Raw genomic sequence first — 14,615 nt, 5'->3', positions numbered from 1 at the left:
TTGTGCAGGATGTGCAGGTTTGTTACATGGGTAAACGTGTTGTCACGGTAGTTTGCTGCACTCCGTATCAAGCCCAGGATCTATTAGCTCTTCTTCCTGATGCTTTCCCTCCTACCATACCCCACCCTCCAACAGACCCCAGTGTGTATTGTTCCCCACCATGTGTCCATGTGCACTCATCATTCAGCTCCCACTTATAAGTGAGAATATGCAGTATTTGGTTTTTTTGTTTGCTTGTTTCTGCATTAGTTTGCTGAGGATCATGGCTTCCAGCTCTATCCATATCCCTGCAAAAGACATGATCTTGTTCCTTTTTATGGCTACCTAGTATTCCATGGTGTATATGTACCATATTTTCTTTAACTAGTCTATCATTGATGGGCATTTGGGTTGATTCCTTGTCTTTGCTATTGTGAATTGTGCTGCAATGAACATAGTGTGCATGTATCTTTATAAGAGAATGATTTGTATTCCTTTGGATATATACCCAGTAAGATTGCTGGGTCATATGGTATTTCTGGTTTGGGTTCTAGGTCTTTGAGGAATCACCACACTGTCTTCCACAATGGTTGAACTAATTTACACTCCTACCCACTGTTCTTTTTAGATAAAAATTCTTTCTAATGCATTTTAAAGTGACTTTTGACTTTATATAGCCCATTTTGCTATTATCTGTGCAGACACATTGTTGTGCATATTTTTAATATTTTAAAACATTTTCCAGGCCCTTGATGAAATCCTTGAGAATCAGAAACCTACATTACATAAACTTGCAGAAGAAACAAAGGCTCTGGAGAAAAATGTTCATCCTGATGTAGAAAAATTATATAAACAAGAATTTGATGATGTGCAAGGAAAGTGGAACAAGCTAAAGGTCTTGGTTTCCAAAGATCTGCATTTGCTTGAAGAAATTACTCTCAAACTCAGAGCTTTTGAGGTAAATCCAGAGGCCACTGGAAGTTTAAGTTTATTACAGAGTAAATAGTAATTATCTTGTAAGATTCACATATTTATTTTTTGAATATTTTACATTCTTTCTAGACCCACATTTATTATGTATTTAAGTTGGGACTTATCAAAGATGTACTTTTAATGTGCTGGAGAGCACATTTATTTCCTTTTGCCTGGAAGCAAAGTCAAAAGTAGAGTAAACTGGACCTTGAAGATAAGAGAAAATAGCTTAAAAATGGTCAGAATAATGTTTCAGGCATGGAGGGTCTGTGTGAAATACAGACTGTTGATTAGATTATAGTGGTAACTTGATTGGGGTGGTAGAAATAGCCCAAGTAGTAGTAAATTGCTGAGTACTTGAAACTACTTTTTGTAGGTTTTTGACATTTGAAGTCAAAAGTCAGAGAGAGTGGGAAGGCAAATAGTTCCAGGGACATGAAAATGCAGAAGCAGGATCCTTCACTACACCTGAAAATGTCGACAGATGCAGCAGTGATAAAGTTTAAGAGGAAGGGATAAATGTGAGGACATATAAGGAGAGAGTCAATGTCAATACAAGTCAGTGTCAGATGGATTTTAACATTCTGCCCATAAGAAAAATGGAGAAGCAGAGTTTCCAGGTCACCTGGTATTTTAATAGGAAAGCTCTGGGTGGAGAATGAACCAATCACACTCTCTCCCTGCAAGGCTTCCTATCCTCCCAGTGACTCCTTACCTTGGTCTTTTTTTTTTTTTTTTTCCCATCAGTCAGGGATCTTTGTCTTTTTGAAATTTCTTAGTCACTGATGTATACCAAGATGTACTCTTAATGAGAGCAATGCCTGGCACAGAGAAGGCATCCAATCAATAGTTTCCAATGAATGAAATGAAATTAGCAATAGGAGATTTAGATTTAGTTATATCTCTATATATCTATATACTGAGAGAGAGAGATTCACTTGGAAGCTAAATCCAAATATGTGTAGCTATATCTCTCTCTATATAGATCCAAATATAGAGCTATATCTCTCTCTCTGTATATAGACGTATATGTATGTATGTATACGTATATGTATGTATGTATATGTCTCTATATATAGACGTATATGTATGTGTGTATACATGTATATACGTCTATATATAGAGAGAATCTAAATCCAAATCTATATATATGTTTAGATGTAGATCCAAATATATGTAGATACAACATATATATATGTAGATATAACTCCTGTAGATATATATGTTGTATCTACATATATTTGGATCTACATCTAAATATTATATCTACATATATTTGGATCTACATGTAAATATATATAGATTTGGATTTAGATGCTAAGCAAATTTGCAGAAGGAATGTTGCCCCCAAAAAAGTGCAAAGATTGAAAGTGAAGACAAAATTAATGAAAATGTATGTTTTGAAAATCAAAGTCAGAGAACACGTGGTAGAAGAGGAGCTGGAAGACCTCACAGATTAGTGTGGAAGGGATCCAGCCAGATTCCCTGAGTGGTCACCACTGAATTTGGAGGAGCGTTCTTTGACTTAGGAACTAATGGGTAGTTCCAATGAATGATCAGCAGAAGACACTGATGGAGGGGTTGTGTGTATGTGTGGGTAGCTGTGTGTGATTGTAGTGACAGGAGGTAGTTTTTCTCTAGGTGTAACCTGCAGTTCTTGATGGAGATCTCATTCCAATAAACCAGTAATTAGGGAGACAAATGTGTTTTGTGTGGCTTAGTATTTTTGACTCATTTACTTATTTATTTTTTTAAGATGGAATTTCACTCTGTTGCCCCACGCTGGAGTGCCATGGTGCGATCTTGGCTCACTACAACCTCAGCCTCCCGGGTTCAAGCAATTCTCCTGCCTCAGCCTCCCGAGTAACTGGGACTACAGGCACATGCCACTACACCTGGCTAAAGTTTTATTTTTACTAGAGACGGGGTTTCACCGTGTTGGCCAGGCTGGTCTCAAACTCCTGACCTCAGGTGATCTGCCCTCCTCAACCTCCCAAAATGCTGGGATTACAGACATGAGCCACCGCGCCTGGCCCATTATGCTTTGTGATGGTCTCACTTCTAATCGTGTATTATCAGTTGTAATTGTTTCCAGCTTTCAAAATGAGCATTGACCTTTTCTATAATTCTAAAGTTTTTGGTTATGGTCCCAGCATTGGATTATCAGTGATTCTCAACTGGGGTGATTTTACCTTCCAGAGGATACTTGTAAATTTCTGGAGACATTTCTGCTGTCGGAACTCTGGGAAAAGGCTTCCAGTGGGTAGAGACCAGGGATGCAGCTAAACATCCCACCATGCACAGGACAGCCTCCCACCAAAATAATCATCTGGTCCCAAATGTCAGTAGTGCCAACATTTAGCAATGCCGCTTAAACATTTCCCATCTTTTCAAAAGATCATCCCTTTGTTTTCAGATTTAAGTCCCAAGTGTAAATGGAGATTAACCTCAGGATTAGTCTTCTGCCTCTTAAAAGTGTATCTTAGGGTTAACTAAATGTATGCTAATATTTCAATATGGAGCTTAATGAGAATAAATATTCTCCCAAAACACAAAAGAGTCCTGTGGTTATAGTAATCCAGCTTTAGGCTTTGGTAGGTTGTTGCTATTAATGTAGCAAATCCAGGCATGAAAAGTGGTCACTTGGAGTGTGTGCTAAATATTTATTTCCATTAAAAATATCCAACATAAACTATATACGTCTGGATATTTAAGTGTTTGTTGTTACAATAGCAGATTTGTAATGTCCAGTTATTTTTTTATTTGCTTCTTGTGTACTAACTGCAAGATTATAGTTAAAGAATACAGTGTCTGTATTTCTTAATTGTATAACTCTTTCATTGAAATACATGTTTTATTTTAAATTCATAAGAAAACTCCTTTTTTTTGCTTTACAGGAATTGCTGGTTACTTAACTACTCATGATTTACTTGGGAAAGCTTTAAGCTCCAGCCCTCAAATTATTAGATAATTATAATAAATATTTACTTGCTGATTATCATTGTTTTCCCTTTTTCAATGACCTGATAGATAATTTTTTAGGCATTTAATTATTTTTGTCTTTAAGGCATGAAGCACAGTAGGTTTTAGATTCAATGCCAATTCATAATAATGTTTCATAGAAATAAAATAGTTGACTTGTTTATTTTTAAAATGCATTTTTCATATATGAGTAGCATTTGAAGCCTACACATTGGGAAAAAATTGAATAACACAGAAATACTTACAGCGAACATTTAGAGTTCCTATTCTTCCCCAATACCATTTTCTTTCCTGGGGGCAGCTAATATTAACAGTGGATCCTTGTACATTGAAATTGGACAAGAAAAATGGACAAATATTGCTAATTCTTATAATTTTTCCTCACACTATGGAAACAAATGATATTGGAACTCTGTGAGGTACATTTAAATCTATAGTCCAGATAGAGTTCGGAAGTGAATCCCACTACTTAATAACATCTTTCATTGATACAGCACATTTAAACTTTGAAGGTGTTTTCGTGGCTATGTGCTTGTTTTTTTCTACTATCCTTCAATGTTTGTAAGTGGCTGTTAGTTGTGTGCAAATTTTAGTTTTCTGTTATTTGTTGGCATCATAGTGTTTTTCCTCTTTTGCCTGCATTTCCTTTGTCTCCATGGCTGGTTCCTTTTGTGCATGTAGCGATTGGACCTACATATTCTTACCCATTGTGTCATGCCCAAATACATTCTTAAATTATTTTTATTTGTGCCATGCCAAAGCAATAACCTCCATTCCGCTACTTACGAGGTAAAATATTCATTGTTACTTTTATAAACTACTGTACCCCTTCCAGGTGACAAAACATTTGAAAATACATGAAATGGGTATTTCTTTTTTCCATTATTGATTTTACTAACTGGATTTTCCTGTGAATCATAGGGATAAAATATTATAAAATCCTAAGAGGCTGCTTATAGATCTCTCCTCACCAGCAGTAATATCTTTGGAATTAGGGGCTGCAAGGTATTTCATATTACGTATTTCCTTTTCCTTATTCAAGAGCTTCTGCCGTGTGTGTAACTGGGAAATCATGAAAGATGCCCCCAAGGCACACACCAAACTGTCTTCTATTTTCCAGCGCTCCTGTCTTTTCAGGCTCCTCCTCCAACCCCTTCCTTCTGGGTTCAGGCTCTCCTGCAATCTCTTGCCCTGACAATTTCATTACCCTTTAAATCCGACCCCCACTTCCTGTCTCTTCTCTCTAGAATTCATCTTTCACACCAATACAAGAGGTGTACTTCTGAAAGGATCTGGTTGTCTTCACTATTAATACAAGTTAATACAAAGTGCCATTAATACAAAATGTCCCTTTCTTGCCCTGAAGCCCTCCCTGCATCTCCACTGTGAGCTGAATCAGGTGGGGAGAATACAGTGGGTCACCAAAGACCACCCTAGACTATAGCCTTTCTCTGGAAATGTCACATACTTGCTAGGAATTCACATCCTCCTCCTCCTCTCTGCTCATCTGTCTTCAGCCCAGCTCATCACTACACCCACAGCTAGATAATCATTCTCTCCTCTGTGATTCAACTGTGTGTCGTTTACACCTTCACGACCCATCTCAGGCCGTCTTTTATTATGGTGAGAAGTGTGTGTCTCTCCTCCCACGAGGCATGAGCTCTTTGAGGGTTGGCTCCCCGTCAGGCATAGAGCAAGTTAGCAGATGTGAATGTAATTGATGTGTCGGGCCTCTCTAGTGAGAGTGGATTGATACAGTCTAAATGCCTGGTTATCCTAAGTGGCAGGACACCTGTGTAGTCATGCCTCTTCCTTCGATTGTTGAACAGTCAAAGGCACACATGAATGGACTTGCTCTGACTCGGAATCTGGAAGCGGGGGTGCTGGAGCTCCAACAGGCAGAACCAGGTTTTAAAAGTACTTTGGAAAGCATTTTAGGGTAAAAATGCAATACTTTCTAAGAGTAATATTAGTACAGATGATTTAACCCTGTTTAGGTAATATATAATTGATTTCTCATAAGGGTTTTTTTTTTCTTATTTGTGAACACATTTTACTTTACTGAAGGAAATATTCATATATTCCCTACCTTAGATTTAAGGACTTTATTAGTTTTTGATAAATAAGTGTAGTAGCAATGTCATTGTTTGTCTTCCCTACTAAGTGAGAGAGCACATTTTCAAGGTTGTGATTTTGAGGTTATTGAATATTATAAAGTGAAACAAAATAGGAACCTTGCTACCTTAAATTACTGTTTTAATTCTGGCTTCACAGTATTTTTTTTTTTCTGGTCTATGTCTTAAAAAGCTGTGGACATTCCAACAGATGGGGGAGGAGCAAAAAAAATTCCAAGAATTTAGCTGTAATCAAGTCTCCGGAGGTAGTTGTGTACCTTGGAATCTTACTGTCTTAAATCCAGATTTACCAAGCTTTAAATTACCTCCATCCTTAGCTGACAGGATTGGGGGTGGGAGACGATGTGAGTTAGGATCAAAGGAATTGTTTTAATGACCTTGCAGTTCCTTTTCTGTGATCCCATAGCAGGGTGTTGCCCAGGTGAAATGCTTAGAAATCATTGCTTTTGAGCAGTGGTGGTCCGTGTAAACTTTGACCCTTCCAAACTAGAATATTTGATATTTTGATTTTCAAAAAATACTGTATTAGTAATTTTATATTTATTTGAATATTTGTGAGTAAAAACAGGAATGAGAAATGGCTGCCCCAGATTAGTACTTAGTTTATTTTTTTTTTGCATGTGAAATAATGACATTTGCTTTAGAAATTTACTAGCAGTTTTTATATTTTGTTTTGGTTTATAAGAACTGAAGTCCCTTAAAGAAGTGTGTGTGTTGGCCGGGCGCAGTGGCTCAAGCCTGTAATCCCAGCACTTTGGGAGGCCGAGACGAGCGGATCACGAGGTCGGGAGATCGAGACCATCCTGGCTAACGCGGTGAAATCCCCCGTCTCTACTAAGAAATACAAAAAAATTAGCCGGGCGTGGTGGCGGGCGCCTGTAGTCCCAGCTACTCGGGAGGCTGAGGCAGGAGAATGCCGTGAACTTGCAATGAGTTCACGCCAGGAGGCGGAGCTTGCAATGAGCCGAGATCGCGCCACTGCACTCCAGCCTGGGCCACTGACTGAGTGAGACTCCGTCTCAAAAAGAAAAAGGAAAAAAAAAAAAAGTGTGTGTGTGTTCTGTAAGCAGATGGAGGTGAAGAAAAAAAAATCATCATTATTGTAGATTAGAAGCCTTTAAGTGCATCAGCTGAGTAATTTTTAAATGGACAGAGAAACACTATTTTCATGTGAGCTGTTCCACGATCTTTGTAACCAACCTCTTTGCTGTGAAATTGTCTTAAAGATGAACTGCCTTTTGGTATGTTTGAAAAGCACAGGAAACATCTGCTACAGGTTGACTGTGACAATATTTTGCTCAGGGAAAGAGGAGATAGGATAGGGAGAATGGAAGGCAGAGCAGAGCTCCCTGTCTCCTGCCTTCACCCTCACAGCATTGATCTTCAGGACTTATAACCCTTCCCGCGCCGTGTGCCACGAGGTGGAAACGCCCAGTGAATCTGCAGCTACCAAGCACTTCTGAAGGGTGGGCCTTTCCTTCTGTACCGATTCCTCCCCATGAGCTGTATTTGGCCAGGTCTGGCCAGATATATAAGCAGTAGCGGTTTGAAACAGTTACAGGATAGAACAAGCATTAATGTTGGCAGCAATTAAAAAGGTGAAATCTATGCTTACGCAAACACGTGTCTGTCTGTTGCTTTTCTCTTTCTTTTTTCTCACGTCGAAGTTTAAGAGGGAGAGAAGGAACAGATACATGTGAAATGTGTGTTCCCTCATGGGTCTGTGTGTGTCAGAGAGAGTGTGGGAAGGAGGGAGGAAGGAAGGCAGTCAAGTCCATAAAACTTCCTCATATGCCAGTGACTGGAGTAGTTAAGGCCATTTTCTCAAGTCAAAGCCAATTGTGGTTAAAACCTCCTTGAAATATAATGCTTCCATATACACTTTGAAAATTTTTGGCTGAGGAGACCATCAGTTTTCCTTATTCAAAGTACAGTTAATGAATTTCCCAGTTATGTAGCAGTAATGCATTTTTAAATTTTATTTTATTTTTTATTTTTTTTTTGCGACAGAGTCTTGCTCTGTTGCCCAGGCTTGAGTGCAGTGGCGTGATCTCGGCTTACTGCAAGCTACGCCTCCCAGGTTCACGCCATTCTCCTGCCTCAGCCTCCCAAGTAGCTGGGACTACAGGCGCCGCCACCATGCCTGGCTCATTTTTTTTTCGTATTTTTAGTCAAGGTGGTGTTTCACCATGTTAGCCAGGATGGTCTCGATCTCCTGACCTCGTGATCTGCCTGCCTCAGCCTCCCAAAGTGCTGGGATTACAGGCATGAGCCACCACGCCTGGCCCCAGTAATGCATTCTTTAACAGTGCAGAATGGAGATTAGCAGTGCAGGAATCTGTGGTGACAAGTTAAGCGAGAATTTTTAAAGTCGTATTTTATGAACTCTATGAATGTCTTCACACTTTCTCTCTTTTTGCACTTCTGTCCTTTTTTGGATGCCCCACTCTACCCGCTCTGAGCATGTCTTCCCAAGATGCCTTCTATGCTAAGATCTTGAAATGCTGGAGCAAACACAGAAATGACCTGTAACCAACTGAAAATATATAAGGGTAGCATGGACCTATGGAATCATGTCAGACAGACTGGAGAAGAGAGAAGGAAGCAGCTTGGGGAAAGTGTGCAATGGGACTGAAATGGCTTTCAAAACTGTGCCAAGAATAAACTAGATGCAGAAGTGCTTAAACAGGATGGTGTAATATTAATGGAGGACACACAGAGAAACCTAGCTGGATAAGCACTTTTTACTTGCCATCTTCATCGGAGAATGGCCTTCAAAACTAGAAAGTATGGAATAGTCATTACTGAGAGTGCTTTAGAGCCTGAACTAAGGACCACAGGCAAAAGCACTCAGAGTTCCTCCAGATGCATAAATCTGCATCCCAAGTGGAATTTTTACCCATGATCTCAGGGTCAGTCATGTCATAAACTTGTGAGAAATTACCAGAAAAATGGAGATGGAGAAATGTCCTAATTAAGAGGACACATTAGTTTTTAGAAGCTGAAGCTATAAAGTAAGTTTGATGTCAGTTCCTAGCCAAACTGTAAGATAAATAACCGACTAGAGATCTTATATGTGCTTAGGAAAGAATGTGGTGGTCACCAGGAATCAACAGGGATACCAGTAATAGGCCTTGTCCAGACTCATTTCCTTTAAGTACTACTTTTCTTTTCTTTTCTTTTTCTTTTCTTTTTTTTTTTTTTGAGGAGGAAGACTAGATTATTGGATGCATAGAGTGATAACATCTCACATTTGGAGATGCTCTCTCATTTAGTTCAAATAATGCTCACAAATGAACATTCTTGGCAAGTCTTGATTTCACCAAAGTGTTTGAGATAATCTCTCATAACCTTGTATAAAGTAGTTAGATCTTTGTGATCAATTCAAACATTATAAGGATCAGAATAGGTGGTTCTGGGTGGCATATTTTAAGGACATTAAAAAACTGATGTAGATTCCAGAGCATGTTGATCAGAGTAGTGAGCAATACCTAGATGTCATGTCCTGCAGACATCATGGAAGGAATTGGGAACATGTCATCAGCAGAAGACTGGAGAAAAACATGGCAGTTGCCCACCTATGGGAAGAAATGACTTTGGTATTAGAGCTCAAAAGCTCAAATTATATCTACTTATTTGCATTCTCTTTTTATTTTTCTTTGTTTTGGGGGGGGGGGGGGGCAGAGTCTTGCTCTGTTGCCAGGCTGGAGTGCAGTGGTGTGATCTTGGCTCACTGCAACCTCTGCCTCCCATGTTCAAGCAATTCTCCTGCCTCAGCCCCCTGAGTAGCTGGGATTACAGGCGCCCCACCATGCCCAGCTAATTTTTGTGTTTTTAGTAGAGATGGGGTTTTACCTTGTTGTCCAGGATGGTCTCAATCTCTTGACCTCGTGATCCATGGCCTGGGTCTCCCAAAGTGTTAGGATTACAGGCGTGAGCTACTATGCCTGACCCTTATTTGCATTCTTTAAGGCCCAGTTCCAATGTTACTTTCTCTCTAAAGCCTCTTTCTCTTTGCAAAATGTTTGTTTTCACATTTGTCTTTGAACTCTTATCACCATACACAGTAACTAGATTATGTATACAGTAGCTGCTTAATAAATGTTGGATGAAAGAATGGAGCAGAGCAGTGACTGTCCTGAGTTCTCAGATAAAAAGGCATCCAACGGCAGAAATGAGAGCCATCTATTGTATTCCCTCCACCGTGCTATTTGTTCATTCCTGCTCTGAGTTACTAACTTTAAAGAAAAATTGTTCTAAATTATATCAGAGAAAAATATTTTATAGCTGATTAAACTTAGAAATTCATTTTTTCCCTGTAATTTGCATTTTAAATCATACCTATTGTTTGCATTTAAGCAAAAAGAGCTAGTGTTTGGAAATTTTTAGAATGGTTACTAGCCTGTCGTCTCTTGAGGATTTTAGTCAAGAATGAAGAAAGTAATCATTTTCAAAGTTGGAAGCCTTAAAAAAAGAAATAAACTAAGCGAAAAGGATACCATCGGAGCTTTAAAAAGTTGCCTTTGTTCCAGTGGCGGTAGATCTTGAGATGTAGTAGACTGAACGTCATGGAGTAATATCCCTCTCCGTTATCGTGTTCGATTTAGGCTGATTCAACAGTCATTGAGAAGTGGATGGATGGCGTGAAAGACTTCTTAATGAAACAGCAGGCTGCCCGAGGAAACGACGCGGATCTACAGAGGCAGTTAGACCAGTGCTCTGTGAGTTTTGCTGATCTGAGGAATTTGTCATAAATAATGTTTTGTTCTTTTTCTATGTTTTTCGCTGCTATTATTAAAATTGTGAGAATATAACATAGCATTAAATCTAGATAAAATATCTTTCATCATAAAGCTTTTATGACTTTATAGCTAATAAAAGAATGAAAGATTCTTCATATTTTTACTTCTGGCCACGGTTATAGAATTTTGAGAAGTTATAGAAGAGAGAACAAGAACAATTTTAGTTCATTAGAAGTCATTGTATATTGCATTTCTTGTGCCACATGGTAAGGATTTAAAAAAAAATGTAACAAATGAATTTGAGAAGTGTCTGTTCATCAAATTCATTTGTTAAGTATGTTTTTCTTAAATCCTCACCATGTGGCACAAGAAAAGCAATATACAATGACTCCACGTTGTGCACATGTATCCTAGAACTTAAAGTATAAAGAAAAAACAACCCCCCCAAAAAAAATGAATTTGCTAGTAATAGTGCATGCAGTTTATATTTGGTTAAATCATTAGGCTTCTCTACATTAATTAAAAGACTGTTGCCTGCTGAGAGTCAAGTATTTCTGATCTAATTTGTCAGATGGCTATATCAAGCACCCAGGTGAAATGAGTTTCTTATGGCACAATATTTCTTAAGTAGTTAGAAGTAATGACTCTTAAGCAGTCTGCTTCTATAATATTTGCAGGGAGATAAGCAGACAAACTATAATTATGGCATCCACTTATATAGTAATGAACTCAACATGCATCTTTTATGTGTTTAGGCATTTGTTAATGAAATAGAAACAATTGAATCATCTCTGAAAAACATGAAGGAAATAGAGACTAATCTTCGAAGTGGTCCCATTGCTGGAATAAAAACTTGGGTGCAGACAAGACTAAGTGACTACCAAACCCAACTGGAGAAACTTAGCAAGGAGGTGAGTTTCTCAACATTGCTATCTGTGGTTTTCAAGAGATTTAGACTATAGCTGCTCTTAACTGACTAAATGTATTATGACCCATCCAGTTTGAAAAACAATGGTCTAAAATAACTCCAGCGTGGGTAGCGAGCTGGGGCAAAAAAAGGACATCATTTTTTGAATTAAGAGAGGGTGCTGATTGTGCAGTTTGGCTCAGGGCTTACCCATTCTTGTCTTAAACCTGTCTTGAAACACATTTATGACACTTGCTTTACCCCTAAAACATTTGAGTGTGATCATTTATTTACTTAGCAAATATTTCTTAATCAGTTGCCAACTGTCAAGCATCATTCTAGGCACTGCAGGTACAGCATTGAACAAGGAAGAAGAAACTCCTCTTAAGGAGCTTACATTCTAGTGAGGCAGATGGATAACAAATAATATCATGGAGGAGTAGCAAGGAGTTAGGGCTAGGTGGGTTATTTCAAATAGGAGGGTCAGGGAAGGACTTTCTGAGATGGGGACATTTGAATAAAGAACTGAGTAAAGTAAGAGATTAACCATGTAAGGTTCAGATAAGAACATTCAGGCATGGAGAATAGCAAGTTTTAAAACTCTGTGGTGGGAATGAACTTTGTCTGTTTAATAGAGAATGAAGGCAGTGTAGAGAGGAGTTAGTGAGTTGGAGAATAGGAATATTGGAGGTTAGAGGTAGGCAGAGGATGGATTAGCTATGGCCTTGGAGGAAAGGACTTGGGATTTATTTCAAGTATGATATTACACAGAAAGGAACTTGAAGGGTTTGAACAGGGAAGTGACATGTGATATAGATCTTTCAAGGTCACTCTGGCTTTTTGTTTTGTTTCCTTTTTTTAGCAACACGATCTTGCTCTGTCACCCAGGCTGGAGTGCAGTGGCAGGATCCTTGCTTACTGCAGGCTTGAACTCCTGGGCTCAAGCAATCCTCCTGCCTCCTGGGTAGCTGGGACTATAGGTTTTCACCACCATGCCTAGATAATTTTATAAATACTTTTGAGCCAGATGCAGTGGTGCATGCTTGTAATCCCAGTACTTTGGGAGGCTGAGGTGGGTGGATTGCCTGAGCTCAGGAGTTTGAGACCAGCCTGGGCAACATGACAAAACCTTATCTCTATAAAAATTACAAAAATTAGCCGGGCATGGTGGTATGTGCCTATAGTCCCAGCTACTTAGGAGGCTAAGGTGGGAGAGTGGCTTGAGCCCAGGGGATGGAGGTTACAGTGAGCTGAGATCGCACCACTGCACTCCAGCCTGGGCAAAAGAGCCAGACCCTGTCTAAAAAAAAAAAAAAAAAAATTGTACAGATGGGGTTCTGGCTCAATGCTTTGGGACGCTGAGGCAAGAGGATGGCTTGAAGTCAGCAGTTTGAGACCAGATGCCAGTCTGGTCAGATGCTGCTGACTTCAGGCCATCCTCCTGCCTCAGCCTCCCAAAGCATGGAGATCACAGGCATGGGCCACTGCACTCGGCCTTTCTCTGGTTTTCATGTGAGTAGTTTGCTCGGGGAAGGCAAGAATGAAAATAGAAAGAATCCTTATAAGGTTACTGCAATCTTGGAGAGAGAGGATGGCCCCATGTACTAGAGAGGCTAGAGAAGTAGTGATGGAGGGCATGAGAAATACTAGGTTTGAAAATAAAGAAGAGACCTAAGGAAAGAATTGGATGTGTGATAGGAGAAAAAGTGAACGGTCAAGCATGACTCAGAATTTTTGCAAAGCTTCCACTTTGTGTGAATTGTGGTGTCATTTACTGCAATAACGAAGGAGAAGCTTTTGTGGGTGTAGGTGAAATGATGACTACCATTCTGGAAGGGTTAAATTTGATGCTAGAAGCTAAGGAGGAAAAATCAGTAACAGGGAATGTGGGGTCCCAGATGCTAGGTGGAGAAAACTTCACAGTGCCTAATGCTGCGGATTGCAGGGGCCAATCAAAACAGAAAATCAAGCTTTAAATTTGATAAGAAGGAGGCATTTAATAACCTTGAGTAAGTAGGGTCAGTGATCTGGTGGGAAAAATAATCATAGTGGAGTGTGTCAAGGAGGGTATGGGAACTGAGGAACTGGGACACCAAGCATAACCAACTTTGAGAAATTTCTCTTCAGGGGAGCAGATAAATGGGTGGGTACTGGTGATGGGAATCCAAAGAGGTGGTTTTGTTATTTTTTATAATGAGAGATATTAAATGAGAGATATTAATGAGAGGACCTCTCATTTAGAAAAAAATGATGGTGCAGAAAGAGATTGAGATAGGAGGATTTCTCAAGTGAAGTCTGTGATTATGTAAGGGTGAGATCCACGATCTAAGTGAAGATGTTGCTAGAGATATGGTTTCTCCATGGTAATGGAAGGGAGGAAATGATATGGAACAGTAGAACTGGGAGGTATTCTGTCTCGATTGCTTTGATTTTTATTAGTGGAATAATAGTGAGGCTATATATAGCTGAAGTGAGTGACAAAGCAGTGAAAAATAGAAGTCAATGTGAAATATAGGCATACCCCACAGTCATGTGGATAGTACATATTTCTTAATAAAATGCTTTTGGCTAATGTTTGTATCAGAAAAATTTATATTTGCATAACTGAATATTTTGCTTTGTTTTTGTTGTTTTACCCAACTAACTTATTTTGAACACGTTCAAATGTAAGGAAAAGTTAAAAGAATGATAAAAGGAGCAGCTGTATATCCATCCATTCAGAGACTCGCTAATGTTTTATCACCTTTGCTTTCTCTCTCTCTGCCCTTCTCTTTACACACACACACACACACACACACACACCCTTTTTTTGGGTACTTTTGAACAGGAAATTGAAAACATCATGACACTTCAGCCCTAAATACTCTAGCATGATTCTCCAAGCATGAAGGTATTCTT

At 39.1% G+C, this 14,615-nt stretch overlaps 1 protein-coding gene across 12 annotated transcripts in view; it reads left to right on the top strand.

Annotated features, from left to right (window-relative positions):
- Nucleotides 1–14,615, top strand: part of UTRN (utrophin) — a 590,704-nt gene that overhangs the window by 174,969 nt on the left and 401,120 nt on the right. For all 12 annotated transcript variants that reach the window (XM_021936868.2, XM_021936864.2, XM_021936872.2 and 9 more), the window contains 3 exons: nt 725–937; nt 10,676–10,789; nt 11,566–11,721. In XM_021936868.2, the coding sequence (XP_021792560.2) occupies nt 725–937; nt 10,676–10,789; nt 11,566–11,721 (483 nt within the window). The remainder of the gene's footprint in view (nt 1–724; nt 938–10,675; nt 10,790–11,565; nt 11,722–14,615) is intronic.

The sequence above is a fragment of the Papio anubis genome, chromosome 6, assembly GCF_008728515.1.
Source record: "Papio anubis isolate 15944 chromosome 6, Panubis1.0, whole genome shotgun sequence".
In the NCBI taxonomy this organism is placed as follows: Eukaryota; Metazoa; Chordata; class Mammalia; order Primates; family Cercopithecidae; genus Papio; species Papio anubis.
The sequence above is the reverse complement of the archived record's forward strand: the minus strand, read 5'-3'. Positions and strand labels throughout refer to the sequence as shown.